This window comes from Suncus etruscus, chromosome 17, assembly GCF_024139225.1.
Source record: "Suncus etruscus isolate mSunEtr1 chromosome 17, mSunEtr1.pri.cur, whole genome shotgun sequence".
NCBI lineage: Eukaryota > Metazoa > Chordata > Mammalia > Eulipotyphla > Soricidae > Suncus > Suncus etruscus.
In genome coordinates, this window is record NC_064864.1 from 65304495 (window position 1) to 65319323 (window position 14829).

General features: G+C 49.2%; 1 protein-coding gene across 1 annotated transcript; it reads right to left on the reverse strand.

The window, feature by feature from the left end:
* Window positions 1-1271: 1271 nt before the first annotated feature.
* PRDX3 (peroxiredoxin 3) lies at window positions 1272-14330 on the reverse strand. The gene is made up of 7 exons (XM_049764524.1): window positions 14256-14330; window positions 11977-12112; window positions 9269-9410; window positions 7488-7623; window positions 5510-5613; window positions 3056-3221; window positions 1272-2113 (listed from the first exon to the last, which is right to left on the reverse strand). The coding sequence occupies exons 1-7, from the start codon at window positions 14298-14300 to the stop codon at window positions 2060-2062; spliced, it is 783 nt and encodes a 260-aa protein (XP_049620481.1). The 5' UTR covers window positions 14301-14330; the 3' UTR covers window positions 1272-2059.
* Between the last annotated feature and the right edge of the window lie 499 nt (window positions 14331-14829).

Consider the following 14829-nt stretch of genomic DNA (forward strand, 5'->3'; position numbering starts at 1 on the left):
ACCTAAGGTTGGTTTGAATCCCGGTGTCCCATATGGTCCCCCATGCCTGCCAGGAGCTATTTCTGAGCAGACAGCCAGGATTCACCCCTGAGCACCGCCGGGTGTGGCCCAAAAACATATATATATATATATATATCGGGGGCTGGAGCGATGATAGCACAGCGGGAAGGGTGTTTGCTTAGCACAAGGCCGCCCCAGGTTCAATCCCATGCATCCCATATGGTCCCCTGGGCCTGTCAAGATTTTCTTCCTTTTTGGTTTTTGGGTCGCACCCGGTGGCGCTCAGGGATTATTCCTGGCTCTGCACTCAGAAATCGCTCCCGGAAAACACGGGAGACCATATAGAATGCTGAGATTGGAATCACAGTCAGTCCTGAATCAGCTGCATGCAAGGCAAACACCCCACAGAGCACAGAGCCAGCAATGGTCCAAAAACTAAAACAAACAAAAAGCTTCGAGGAGGACTCACAGTAGCCCCCAAGCAACACTGGGTATGATTAAAAACCCATTTAAAAAAAAATCATGCGGAGCTGGAGAGATAGCATGGAGGTAAGGTGCTTGCCTTGCATGTAGGATGGTTTGAATCCCGGCATCCCATATTGTCCTGAGCCTGCCAGGAGTGATTTCTGAGCGTAGAGCCAGGAGTAACCCCTGAGCACTGCCAGGTGTGACCCAAAAACCAAAAAAAAAAAAAAAAAATCATGCGGCTGGAAAGATAGCATAGTGGCAGGGCATTTGACTTGCACACAGTCGATTCAGGACAGATGGTGGTTCGAGTCCCAGCATCCCATATGGTCCCCCATGTCTGCCAGGAGCGATTTCTGAGTGCAGAGCCAGGAGGAACCCCTAAGTGCCACTGGGTGTGACCCAAAACCAAAAGAAAGAAAAAAGAAATCAGAGAGATAACATAGGAGTTAAAACGCTGCCGACCTAGGTTTGATCCCGGACACTGCAGATAGTTTCTGAGCACCACCAGAAGTGATACCTGAGCACAGAGCTGGGAGTAAGTCCTAAGCAAAGCTGGGTATGGCCCCCAAACAAGAAGAAAATAGAGAAGAAGGGCCCGGAGAGATAGCACAGTGGTGTTTGCCTTGCAAGCAGCCGATACAGGACCAAAGGTGGTTGGTTCGAATCCTGGTGTCCCATATGGTCCCCCGTGCCTGCCAGGAGCTATTTCTGAGCAGACAGCCAGGAGTAAGCCCTGAGCACCGCCGGGTGTGACCCAAAAACCAACCCCCCCCAAAAAAAAAGAAAATAGAGAAGAGTAATATTTTAAAATACGTTTATTTTTTGCTATGTACTTTAATTGAATATTTCAGCAGAGAAAATAATTACAATGATTCAAAATGGATTCAATAAATATCTCGGTAATTATCCTTGATCAATAATAACTAGAAATACATGTTGTCCTAAGTTGACAAAATAAGTAAAATAAGTATATAAACTTTCAGGGATAGGGAACATGCATGATCAGTAGAGTCACTTTGCCACTGTAGCTTTTTTCAAAAAACATGATTCACATTTGTTTTGTTCACTTATTACATCCATTGCAAGAGCTAAATTATTGATGCTAACATATAACTACAATCTTGGCTACTTTGAAAGAAAAAAATCTAGCTTTATGCAAAGAAAAAAATTCAAGAAAATTTTAGAACTTGATCAGAAGCATTTGATGCTATATTGCTGTGATGCTCAGACTCAAAGTAGACTAAGAGCATTGTCCTTTCCCACTGACGACGTGATCCAAGAAATATAAGAACCAGGCTTGTGAGCGACCATCAAATTACCAGCATTATGTCAGTAACTAGCTGTGATTCAAAAGCCTTCATCTGGCCGGGGATGGAGCTCGGTGGTAAAGCAAATGCCTGGCAAGCAGGAGACCTAGGATCAATCCCCAGAAGGGAAAACAAAACATCTTGGCCAATAAAAATTATAAAAACATATCGTGGTTTCTGGAGGGAAGCGCCATGGGGATTTGCCATGTATAAACCATCTAGAAAGCTGAGCATGAGTCCCAACTGGTTCTTTTCCGGTGCGGGAAGCGGCTGGGACACGGGATCTATTGGTTCACCTTCTCAAAATATTCTTTGGAATCTGTCGGATGCGGCTTGATCTGAAAAGACAAAACTGGCTCATTGGAAAACCGAAAGGATGCAAATCTCAAGGTGAGCCGAAAACTCAGCAGCTTTACCGAAAGGTTTTCCCAGAGTTCGGACCTGCGCAGCACAGGGGAGTGACCCACACCTGCCTCTCACAGGTAGAGCACATATCTGAGATCTTGGAGCTATTTTTCCAGCTCTCTTCACTTTGTTTGTTTGTTTGTTTGTTTTTGGGCCACATCAGTGGTGCTCAGGAGTTACTCTGGGTTCTATGTTCAGGAATCGCTTCTGGCAGACTCAGGGGACCATATGGGATGCTGGGGATAGAATCCGGGTCCAGGTTGGCCATGTGCAAGGCAAATGCCCTACCACTGTGCTATCATTTTGGCCCAAGCCCTCTTCACGTTTGAAAAGCCCAGTCTGTTTCTTTTGCCTTGCACAAGGCCAACACAGGAAGAATCTTGGTTCAGATCCCAGGATTTCATATGGTCTCCTGAGCCTGCCAGGAGCGATTTCTGAGCACAGAGCCTGGAGTAACTCCTGAGCACCACCAGGTGTGACCCCAAAACAAAACAAAAATAAAAACAGGGATAAGGCAGCCAGAGAGAGTGTCAAAATGTAGGGCCCACAGTCAAATGTGGGGCCAAAGTGGTAGCACAGCACAGAAGGTGTTTGTTTTACATGTGGCCGACCTGGGTTCGATTTCTGGCATCCCATATGGTCCTCTGAGCACTGCCAGGAGAGATTCCTAAGTGCAGAGCTGGGTGTGGGCCAGAAACAAAACAAAAAAGACAAGCCACATGTTCTGCATGTAAGTGGTCCAACCTAGTTCCAGCTCCCACCTGGCCCCCAGTGGGGCTCCTCCCATCCACATCTCCAGTCAGCAGCCCCCTTGCCAACTGGGACCCAGGACCCACTGCCAAGGCAGCCTCTGTGCTTCGGGAAAAGCGCCTCACCGTGGGCGAGTCAGGTGTCCAGTTGGCGGGGCAGACCTCGCCGTGGCTCTCCACGAACTGGAAGGCCTTCAGCAGGCGCAGCGTCTCCTCCACACTGCGGCCCACTGGGAGGTCATTGATGCTCAGATGCTTAATGACTCCATTGGGGTCGATGATGAAGAGACCCCTGCATGGGAATTTATTCTCATCAGTGCCACAACAGTGTCAACACATATGCAGATATGAGCATGCACATACACACACACCCATAATTGTCCTTAACAAAACATACTAAGTACTCTCACTTGTTCAAGAATGAGCTTTTCCTTTTTCACACAAAGGCTCTACTGCCTGACTGATAAGATGCTTTGCAAAGGCTCTAGAAACAGACTGACTCCAATGTCTCACAGTATTCCTGAGGCCCAGAGCTGCAGAGGGCAGAGACTCTTTGGTGATAAGCAAATGTTTCTTTGGGCTGCTGGGCTGAATCTTGGCAAGAAACCACAGGCCACGGGGAGGGGCAGGGCCATATTCAGGGGTCTCAAACTCGAGGCCCGCAGGCCATTTGCGGCCCTACATACAACATTTTGTGGCCCTGCCCTAGAGGAATCCTTTTTTGTTTTAGTTGTTTGGGTCACACCCCCCAATGTTCAAGGCTTACTACTGACTTTGCACTCAAGGATCACCCTGACTTTGCCTCCTGCGTCCCCCAGGTATATTGAGTTTGAGACCCTTGACTATATCCATAAATACTGGGAACTGGGTGGCTGCAAAGGCAAACGGGAAAGGGGGGGATCTTCTGGGAAAATCCAAACACAAAGCCAGGTGCCCCTGTTTGTCATTGGGCTACTGAGGCCCTGCCCGGGCTCTCTTCCTGCCTACAGGCTGTTGCTGACCTGCAGACTTGACCTGGCTACTCTCAGACACCAGAGGACCAGGGCTCAGAGAAAGGGTAAATCAGAGAAAAATCCAGAAAGTGCTTCCTGGGCTGGCCTCAGGCTGGACTTGGGAGGCCTGACTGAAGGGTGCAAGCTCTGGAGTGGGGCAGGTCTACAGTAACTGCTGGGGTGGCATGGCCAAACTCCACCTGTAGGCATGGGGGCAGGTGGAAGGAGCCACTGGCTTCCAATGAAAAAAACTACCTTACAAGCCAGTGACCTAAGGGGTCTCTTCTTCTTCCTTGCCTTGTATACAACAGACCTGGGTTTGATGTTGGATCCCTGGCATCCCATATGGGTCCCTGAGCACAGAGCCAGGAGTTAAGCCCTGAGCATTGCCAGGTGTCCCTCCCCCGCCAGAAAAAGAAAGGCTGCATTGGACCATGGGTCTATTAGAAATATGTCTAGGCCTAGAGCAAAGGCCCTCCCTTCTGGAACAGTTATCAGCCCTGGACTAACAGCTGCAGCTGCCTCCTTCCTTGCCTCTTTCAACCAGACTGGGAAGCATATGTCCTATGGCTCCAGTGACGGGGACCTTGGGCCTCAATAAGGCCAAATACCTTGCTCCAAATCAAAGATAGGCAAAAGCTAAATAAGAGATTCAAACCAACCAACCCAATTCCATCTGGCTGATGGGAAACCTCTCAGATCCTCACTCTCCGAGAACATGCTAGGACCTCTCCCCAGTCTGGGAGTGAACTCCCACCCCACTCCAAGAGGCCTGAGATCAGGGTGCACTCACATCCTCTCTTCTGAGAGACTGCCAGCCCTTAGCGGAGACAGTTTATAGTTGACATTTTTGTTATTTTTTTCTTCCTTTTTCCCTCTCTTCTCTCTCTCTTTTTTTTTTTTTTTTTTTGGTTTTTGGGCCACACCCGGCGATGCTCAGGGGTTACTCCTGGCTGTCTGCTCAGAAATAGCTCCTGACAGGCACAGGGGACCATATGGGACACCGGGATTCGAACCAACCACCTTTGGTCCTGGATCAGCTGCTTGCAAGGCAAACGCCACTGTGCTATCTCTCCGGGCCCTCCCTCTCTTCTCTTTTTTTTTTTTTTTTTTTTTGGTTTTTGGGCCACACCCAGTGACGCTCAGGGGTTACTCCTGGCTATGCGCTCAGAAGTCGCTCCTGGCGAGGGGGACCATATGGGACACCGGGGGATCGAACCGCGGTCCATCCAAGGCTAGCGCAGGCAAGGCAGGCACCTTACCTCTAGCGCCACCGCCCGGCCCCCCTCTCTTCTCTTAAACTGATATTTATAACTTCTAGATAGACTCCTCCTGGTTTTTTGTTTGATTTCTGCCCCATCCCTTTCTGTTTTGTTTTCCTTCAAACAGAACCACATAACTTGAATCATCCTGTTCTGCCTCATAAATTGAGGGGGGGGAGTTTTTATTTTAAATAAGAGCTGAAAATGAAGTATCTTTGGTTTTCCAGATGCTTTACAGACTATCTTATGAAGCCCAATTCTGGTGCGGGAAGAAGATTCACAGGGCCGAAGCCGAAGTCACCCCACCCCAGGAAACAGGGAGTCACCTCAGAGCAAGGCCGGCCTCCTCCAGCAGTACGCCGTAGTCCCGTGAGATCTGCTTGGTCAGGTCTGACAGCAGCATGATGTTCATGTGGCCCAAACCGCCGCTCTAGAAATACACCAATGGAGTTGGCGGTGACCCTGGGCATTTTCCCAATGTGCCTGCTAGGCAGCAAGATATCTGAGACCCAACTGGTATCGACCCCTAATAGGGTGTGAGCATCAACAATGGGCTACACATCTATCAACCCCCTTCTTCCTCCCTACCACCCAGGAAGAAGTCCAAGTACCATCAATCACACAGTGGAGGAAACTGATGTTCACACAAAAATGCAAGGAAGCAGTTTTCTCTAGAACGTGCCAGAAAGACATTATACCCTGCTAACATGAGAGGCCTTTCCCCTCAATCCTGTTTCCATCTGCAGTGTTCAGGGTTGATTCCTAACTCTGCCTGGCTCCAGAATCACTGCTGGTGGTGCTCAGGGGAATATCTGAGATGCTGGGGATTGAACCCAGGTCAACTCCATCAAAGGCAAATACCCTCCCCACACTACTGCTCAGCCCCTAATCTCCTCCCCACAATTTTTTTTTTTGGGAGGTCACACCCAGAAACGCTCAGGGGTTACTCTTGGCTCTACACTCAGAAATCACTCCTGGCAGGCTCGGGGGACCATATCGGGGGATGAGGGATTCGAACCACCATCCTTGTGCATGCAAGGCAAACACCCTACCTCCATGTTATCTCTCCGCCCCCCCATCCTCCCCACAATTCTTAAGAGTATTCTTTTTTTTTTTTTCTCTTTTTTTTTTTAATTTTGGGCCATGTCTGGCAATATGCAGGGATTCTTCCTGGCTCTGGGCTCAGAAATCAATCCTGGTAGTTCTGGAGTATCTCGTGTGTGTGTGTGTGTGTGTGTGTGTGTGTGTGTGTGTGTGTGTGTGTGTGTGTGTGTGTGTGTGTGTGTGTGTGTGTAGTATCGTGTGTGTAGTATCGTGTGTGTGTGTGTGTGTGTGTGAGTGTGTGTAGTAATCGTGTGTGTGTGTGTGTGTGTGTGTGTGAGTGTGTGTAGTAATCGTGTGTGTGTGTGTGTGTGTGTGTGTGTGTGTGTGTGTGGTTTTTGGGTCACACCCGACAGTGCTCAGGGGTTACTCCTGGCTCCATGCTCAGAAATTGCTCCTGGCAGGCACGGGGGACCATATGGGACGCCGGGATTCAAACCGATGACCTTCTGCATGAAAGGCAAACGTCTTACCTCCATGCTATTTCTCCGGCCCCAAGAGTATTCTTTTAATTTAAGATTAATTGGGGGTTGGGACACACCCCACAGCACTCAGGAGAGTTACTCCTGGCTCTGCACTCAGAAATCGCTCCTGGCAGGCTCAGGGATACTAAGAGTTCGAACACAGGTTAGTCCCGGATCAGCCATGTGCAAGGCAAATGCCCTACTGTTGTACTATTTCTCTGGCCTTGTTTAAAATTAGTTTTTGATGTACAAACATCAGTCATAAGAAAAAATTCTTTGAAAATGAAATGATTCATCAGAAGTGGAACACACAATTTTGCTTATCCCAATGGAGCCAAAGGGTAGGAAGGGTGTCCGCCTCGCATATGGCCAACCTGGGTTCAAGCCCTGACACTGCATATGGGCCCCAGAGTAACCCCTGAGCACAGATCCAGGAGTCAGCCCTCAGCAGGCTGAGTATGGCCCTCCACAAAAGGAACATGAAAAAGAACACTGGCCCTGCACCACTGTGGAATCAGAGTAGCTGGCCCTGAGGTCCTTTTGAGGAAAGTCTGAGGGTATCCAAGTTACAGGAGAGAGAGGAGGCGACTGGGTCCTCCATGCTTGCACAAGAAATACATGGTGTGAGGTGGGTAGACACGTATGCTCAGAGTGAGGGTGTCTACACTACAGCTGGTTTGCCAGCTTCTAGGTTGGTCTGCTGGCTGCCCCAAGCCCAGCAGGGACAGTGGTATGGTACCTTCCGAGGTGTGTTTATCCAGGCCAGGTGGCTGAAGTGCGAGTCCACAGACACAGCAACTACCTCACAGTTCGCGTCATGAAACTCATTGGCTTTGTCACTGAAAGCCACAATCTCTGTCGGACACACGAAGGTACTAAGAGAAAGGCAGAGAGACATTCATCAGAGGGTTCAAATGCAACAGTGGCTGCTCTGCAAACAGCTCAATGTGGGCCGGGGATGCAGCTCAGAGCAGGAGGGTGGAAAGCTGGGGGCAATACAGCATCATGAAGAAATTCAACTTCAAAACCAGTAACAGGAGCTGCTGCGGAAGAGCTCAAAAGGCCAAGGACATGATTTGCAGGCGGGAGACCTACTCAATCCCTAGAACCTTCAAGTCCCCACCAAGAACAACCCCTGACCATCCCATCAGGGGCACCCAAAACCCACAACCCAACTGAATAGGACTGAGGGGCTGGAGCAAGAGCACAGCGGGTAATTTTCCGTCATGCAGCTGAGCAGAGTTCAACCCCGGGCATCTGATATTCTTTCCCCAAGCCCATAAGAAATAATCCTGAGCCCAGAATCAGGAGTGACCCGAGCACAGCCACAATAAATTAAAGAACAGGAGCAAATGGAAAAGTGCAGGTGTCACTTTTGCTCATATTGTTGTTTTTTTTTTTTGGGGGGGTGTCACACCGGCAGCACTCAGGGGTTACTCTACACTCAGAAACTGCTCCTGGCAGGCTCAGGGAACCATATGGGATGCCGGGATTCAAACCACTGTCTTTCTGCATACAAGGCAAATGCTCTACTTCCATGCTATCTCTTTGGCCCCTTTTGCTCATATTCTGGAGCCATTCTGGAAGCTTATGCAGCACATCTTGGGCTGCATATTTTTTTCTTCCTTTAGGGCACTCTCATTACTCTCCTATTTCCTAAATAAAATTATTTTGCAAAATAAAATAGTTCTGGGGCTGGAGCAATAGCACAATGGTAAGGCGTTTGCCTTGCATGCGGCCAACACAAGATAGATCCTGATTCAAATCCTATATGGTCTCCTGAGCCTGCCAGGAGTGACTTCTGAGTGCAGAGCCAGGAGTAACTCCTGACAACTGCTGGTTCTTACCCAAAAACCAAAAAAATAAAATAGTTCTGGGACATAGGTCAGCAGGTAGGGCATCTGCCTTGCAAGCAGCAGACCATACTTCAATGTTTTCTATCCCATATGGTTTCAAGCTCCACTGGGAATGAGCCCTGAGCACAGAAATAGGAGAAAGTCTTAACTAGGTGTGGTCCAAAACCAAAAAATTCTAAACACACACACACACACACACACACACACACACACACACACACACCTCAATGAAAAAAGGTAAAAGACAAAACTGGATCACCTTCTGAAACCATAGGCTGGAGAAATAACACAGAGTGAAGGCCCTCCTCTTGTATGTGACCAATCCAGGACTGAATACCACTAGACGTGACCCCTAAGCCTTTAGGAATCAACCCTGAGCACTGTCAGGTTTGGCCTTAATCCTCCAAAAAAGGAGTCAAAGGGGCCAGAGTGATAGATAGTCCAGTGGGTAGGATGCCAGGTTCAATCCTTGACACCCCAGGTGATCCCCCAGGCCCTGCCAGGAGTGATCCTGAAAAATCACTGGGTGTGGGCCAAAAACAAACAAAAAAAAAAAAAAACAAAAAAACGAGAAAAATAATTTTACCAAAACTTTGGAACAGAGAGCAGTTTTAATGAAGAACATATTTTCTTTAAATAAAGAAAGCGAGGGACCGGTACTTACAAGTCCAAAGGGTAGAAGAACAGCACCAAGTATTTGCCTTTAAAGTCATCGAGGCTGATTTCCTTGAACTCGCCATCGACCACGGCTGTGCCCTTAAAGTAGGGCGCGTGCTGAGTGACAGCAGGAGCTTGGAACAAGGAGCCTGGAGAAGCACAGAGGAGGGGACTACTGACACCAGTGCTGAACTCGTCTTACGAGCTAAGTAGCAGCAGAAGCTAGTTAAGGGTCCGGCCCAACTACACATCTCAGGTGAGCGATACTCTGCAGTTGAAACTGAACAGTGGAGTGAAAACTAGCCAAACTCAAGAGAACAAGGCTGGAGAGAGAGTGTATGCCTTGTACATGGCTGACCAGGGTTCAATACCCAGTACGCCAGATTGTCCCCCAAGTAAAGTCAGGAGTGATTCCTGAGACAGGGCCAGAAGTAACCCCTGAGCATCGCTGGGTGTGTCCCTCCCCCCACCAAATACCAAGAGGCTAGAGAAGGTATGAATTCCTTGGTACTACGGAAGACTCGCAGTGAGACACAGATTCCCGATCTGTTTCAAGGCTAGAGAGAGAGCTCAGGGCTGTGCACACTTCAACTGTAGGAGGCCCAGATGTGTAGAGCATTGTATGCCCCCTGAGATGTGCTGGGATGAGTCTCCAAGAACGGTCAGGCAGGACCTGCAATTCTTTTTTTTGTTTGGTTAAGGTTTTTTTCTGTTTTGAGGGTCCACACCTGGTGGTGCTCAGTGGTTATTCTTGGCTCTGCACTCAGAAATCACTCAAGTCAGGCTCAGGGGATGATATGGGATGTTGGAGCTTGAACAGAGATCAGCTATGTACAAGGCAAACGCCCTACCCGCTGTGCTATCGCTTCAACCCCACCAAAAGCCTGCAATTCTTTACAGAAGAGCTGGAGAGATAATACAGGAGGTAAGGGAATTTGCCTTGCACATGGCCAACAAGCCCAGTCTGAAACCCGGTCACAGCATATGGTCCCTACACAGGCCAGGAGTGAGGCTGAGCACTGCTGGATGTGGCTCCCCCAGAAAAAAAATAATAATAAAAAAATAAAAAAAAATAATAAAACTCTTTTGAATTCCAGGCAACAACACTGTAGAACTTTTTTTTTTTTTTTTGGTTTTTGGGCCACACCCGATGGTGTTCAGGGGTTACTCCTGGCTCTGCACTCCTGGCAGGGGTCTCTCTGACCCCATCCCTGTAGAACTTTTTACAGTATTTTTACAGTATTCCACCTACAAAAGCTTAAAAAAAAATTAACCTATAGGGTGGAGCAATAGGTAAGACATTTGCCTTGCACATGACCAACCCTGAGTTCAATCTCCAGCATCATAGATGGTCCCCCAAGCCTGCCAGGAGTCATCCAAAGTACAGAGCCAGGAGTAATAACTGATCATCTCTGGGTATGGCCCCAAAACAAAAACAAATAAAAAAAATTATTCATGCAGGAGAGATAGCATGGAGGTGTTTGCCTTCCATGCAGGTCATTGGTTTGAATCCTGACATCCCATATGGTCCCCCATGCCTGCCAGGAGCAATTTCTGAGCATGGAGCCAGAAGTAACCCCTAAGCACTGCCAGGTGTGACCCAAAAACCACAAAAAAATATATATATATTCATGGTTTATTTTCGGTCATTGGGTGGGAGCAATAGCACAGCAGTAAGGCGGTTGCCTTGCATGTGACCAACACAGGATGGACGGTGGATTGATTCCTGGCATCCCATATGGTCCTCACAGCCTGCCAGGAGTGACTTCTGAGCGCAAAGCCAGGAGTAACCCCTGAGCGCCGCCAGGTGTGACTCAAAAAAAAAAACCAAAAATGTATTTCAGTCATATAATGTTCAAGTACCCATCCCTCCACTAATGTCCCCAGCCCCACCCCATAAAGGTTTTTAAAAGGGTGGCCTAGGATCCAGGGAGACAGCTCAAAGGGCATGAGCACATGCCTGACACACATCCCGAGTTCAATCCAAAGCCCCGTGCCACGACCCAAGCACTAGCTGGTGTAGCTTCCAGCACTGCCAAGGAACACCCAATGCCATCCCCACCCCAAGTTCTCCAAAAAGGTGGGGCAAATATAAATGAGGGATTTTCAAGGGTCTCTCAATACCCAAGGCTGATCTCAACAGAGCCCTCTTTCTTGGAGTGTAATTCTCGAGAAAGAAAGATGTCTTCCTCAGGCTATGAGGGCATTTCACTTCATACTACTGTTATCTCTCACTCCTGTTATCTAACTCTTCTTCACTCACAGGCCCAGAAGGCTGCCCAGATGGCCCCTCCATGGCCCACCCCCAAGTGCCTCAGCACAAAAGATAAAGTCTCTGGCAACTACCCAGGAAATAGGACACAAAGTGGTTTATGCCAGAGAATCTCAAGGTGAAATATTAAAAAATATGAAGCCTTGGTCTTGGCCTAGTGACAGATTTCATACGTCTGGGGGCAGTGACATGTGTTTAAATCATCCCAGTGAGAGCAGAGAAAGGGACACCTACCACGGCTAGGGCACCCCATGTGGTACCCCGAGCTAGAAGAGATTCCTGAGAACAGAGCCAGAAATCAGCCTGAGCACTCTGGATATATCTCCAAAATAAAAGCAACAGAACAAAATAGGAACGGAAGTTTGCAGGTGATGGACTTTGCAGCCAGACCTTGGGGATGAGGACCCATTTCTCTGGTCTGGGTCCCACCATGGCGTACTTACTGGTGCTAAAGGCACACTTGGCTTGCCAGGAACCAGAACACAATGCGTTTCTCAAGCAAGTTCTTCCAGAGACAGCTGGCCTCAGGGCTGCTGACGAAGAAATACCCCATGGGAAGGCGCTCAGATGTCGGGCAACCTGGAAAGAGAAATGCTTTGTGACAGTATTCCCACAATGATGGCAAAGGGTGGACCAATGACCAGGCAGACCCTGTGTTTTCCAGTGAACCAAATACTGCATCCAAATTCCAATCTCCATTTCTCTGCCTTGAGAGCCTAGAGAGGAGGCATTAGTTAGAAGATACAAAGTAATAGTATATACACTTATAAAAATACAAAGTTGCAGTCAAGGATCTAATCCTAGCAAATAAAGCGAAACAGATCAAGTTTAGCAATAGAGACAGTTTAAGGTAAGTTTTAGGGTTGGGGCTAGGGGTTATTGTTAGGGTTAGGGGTCAGTTTTAGGAACAGGGTTAGGGCTAGTGATAGAGTTAGTACTTCAGGCACAGACACCAAAACAGTTTACAAAGTGGCACTGTAGGAATCTTTATTTTTCGACAATTTATTAATTGATTGATTTTGGGGCCACACCTTGCGATACTCAGGGATTACTCCTGGCTCTGTGGTCAGAAGTCACTTCTGGTAAGCTCAGGAGACCATATGGGATGCCAGGAATCGAAATGTGTGTGTCCCGGGTCAGCCGCATGCAAGGCAAACGCCGTATCGCTGGGGTCCCTGTAGTATCTCTTAATACAAATTTTATTTTAAGAGTATGAAGGGGGGGGGGGTCAGAGAGATAGCACAGCGGTAAGGGATTTGCCTTAGATGCAGAAGGACGGATAAAAGTATGAAAGGGGGAGATTTCTGAGTGCAGCGCCAGGAGTAACCCCTTATTACCAAATATGCTTATTTTAAAAAAGCAAGTATGAAAGAGTGTTTAAAAAAATCAGAAAGATGATACTATGGGGAATAACAGAATATAAAAACACCACACTCTAGGGGCCTGAGCCAAAATGCAGAAAACAGGGTGATTGTTTTGCATACTGCTAACTCGGGCTCAACCCTTGGCAACCTATGTGTTCCCCTGAACAGTGCCAGAAGTAATTCGTGAGTGGAAAGCCAGGAGGAACCCTTAAGCACTGCTGAGTGTGACACCAAAACAAAAACTCCTCACTCGGACCAACCAAGAGGGTTGGGGGATGGCTCAAAGGATTGGCATGCAAGAGGCCTGGACCCTTCCCAGGCCCTTCATAGCTTCGGCACCTCCAAGTGTGGCCCCCAAACAAGACAAAACCAAAGTGAGCAACACACGGGACTCATAAAACAACAGGCACATGGCCAGATTCTGCAGATTTAAGCCCTTTGCCACCAACATGACCTCCTGGGCATGTTCCGGGAGTCAACTAATTTTTTACTTATGAAAAAAGTTAAAACCAAGGCCCACAGATACGTAAACAAGTGGTGCAAAGTTGGCCTTTGGGCAAGTTTAGAAGCGGCTCAAGGGGAATGCTTGCTCAACTCCAGGGTCCAGTAGGCGTCAAGAAGATTCCGCAGAGAACCCCCTCGAGAGAAAGCAGGGGACGCCAAGAGGGTCTTGAACTATGTCGGGGGAGGGGGGCAACGCGCAGAAATTCCAAAGACCAACTGCGGGTGGGAGAGAGCAAAGAGCCTTTTTGCACGCAGGCTGCTTTAACTCTTTATTTATTTATTTATTTATTTTGTGGTTTTTGGGTCACACCCGGCAGTGCTCAGGGGTTTTTCCTGGCTCCGTGCTCAGAAATTGCTCCTAGCAGGCACGGGGGACCATATGGGATGCCGGGATTCGAACCGATGACCTCCTGCATGAAAGGTAAACGCCTTACCTCCATGCTATCTCTCCGGCCCCTGCTTTAACTCTTTAAATGCTCACGCCCAGCACTCTAAAGTGGGGAAGGTAAAACTAAGGTGCGGAAAGGAAGTCAGTCGCTGGTCCAGGGACTCTAGGAGTCAGCGACAGACCTAAAACTAAAGATGCCAAATAGCCTGCACCCCAAGATTAGGTGCACCGTGCAAGGGAGGAGAGGAGAAAGATTTGGGGAGACGCACAGAGGGAGAGCAGGAGGCGCTTCTGCGCACGCGCGTGGGGCCTCCCCAAGACCAGGCGGCCTCAGGGTCCGTTACCCGCCGGCGTCCTCCAAGGTGGGGCGGAAGGACCCCTGGGTGCAGGCGGCCGGTGCCTGGGAAGCACCGTCGGGAGTCATAGCAGCGTCTCCACGCCAGAGGCAGCAGCCACAGCCACTCACCGAAGCCCGGAGTAACCTTCCCATGGACGCCGCCATCTTCCACATGCGCGGACCGCGGGCAACTGGGAGGGGCGGGGCCAGGCGTGAGGTTGAGCCCGGGTGGGCGGGGCCAGAAGCGCTGTCCAGCCAGGCTGGGTGGGGCCTGGTGTGGGCGGGGGCAGGGGCGGAATGAATCGATGGGCGGGGATGAGCCGGTGGGCGGGGTCGTGGGCTGGTGTGGGCGGGGCCAGAGCCAGCTGCCCAAGGAAGTCTTTCCTTTCTACCCAATGCTCAAGGTTTACTCTGATTTGTTTTGGCGACCCTGTGGGACGCCGGAGGATCGAACCTTGGTCCGTCCTAGGCTAGCGCAGCCAAGGCAGGCACCTCACCTCTAGCGCCACCGCGCCGGCCCCTCAAGGTTTACTCTTGACTCCGCGTTCAGGAATCACTCCTGGCAAGCTTTGGGGACCAGATGGGATGCTGAGGATCAAACCCAGGTCGCCTTGCATGCTAAGGCAAACGCCCTTCCTTCCCCCTGTGCTAGCGCTCCGGTCCCATTCTTGCCCCCCACTTTTTTTTTTTTGCAATGCTCAGG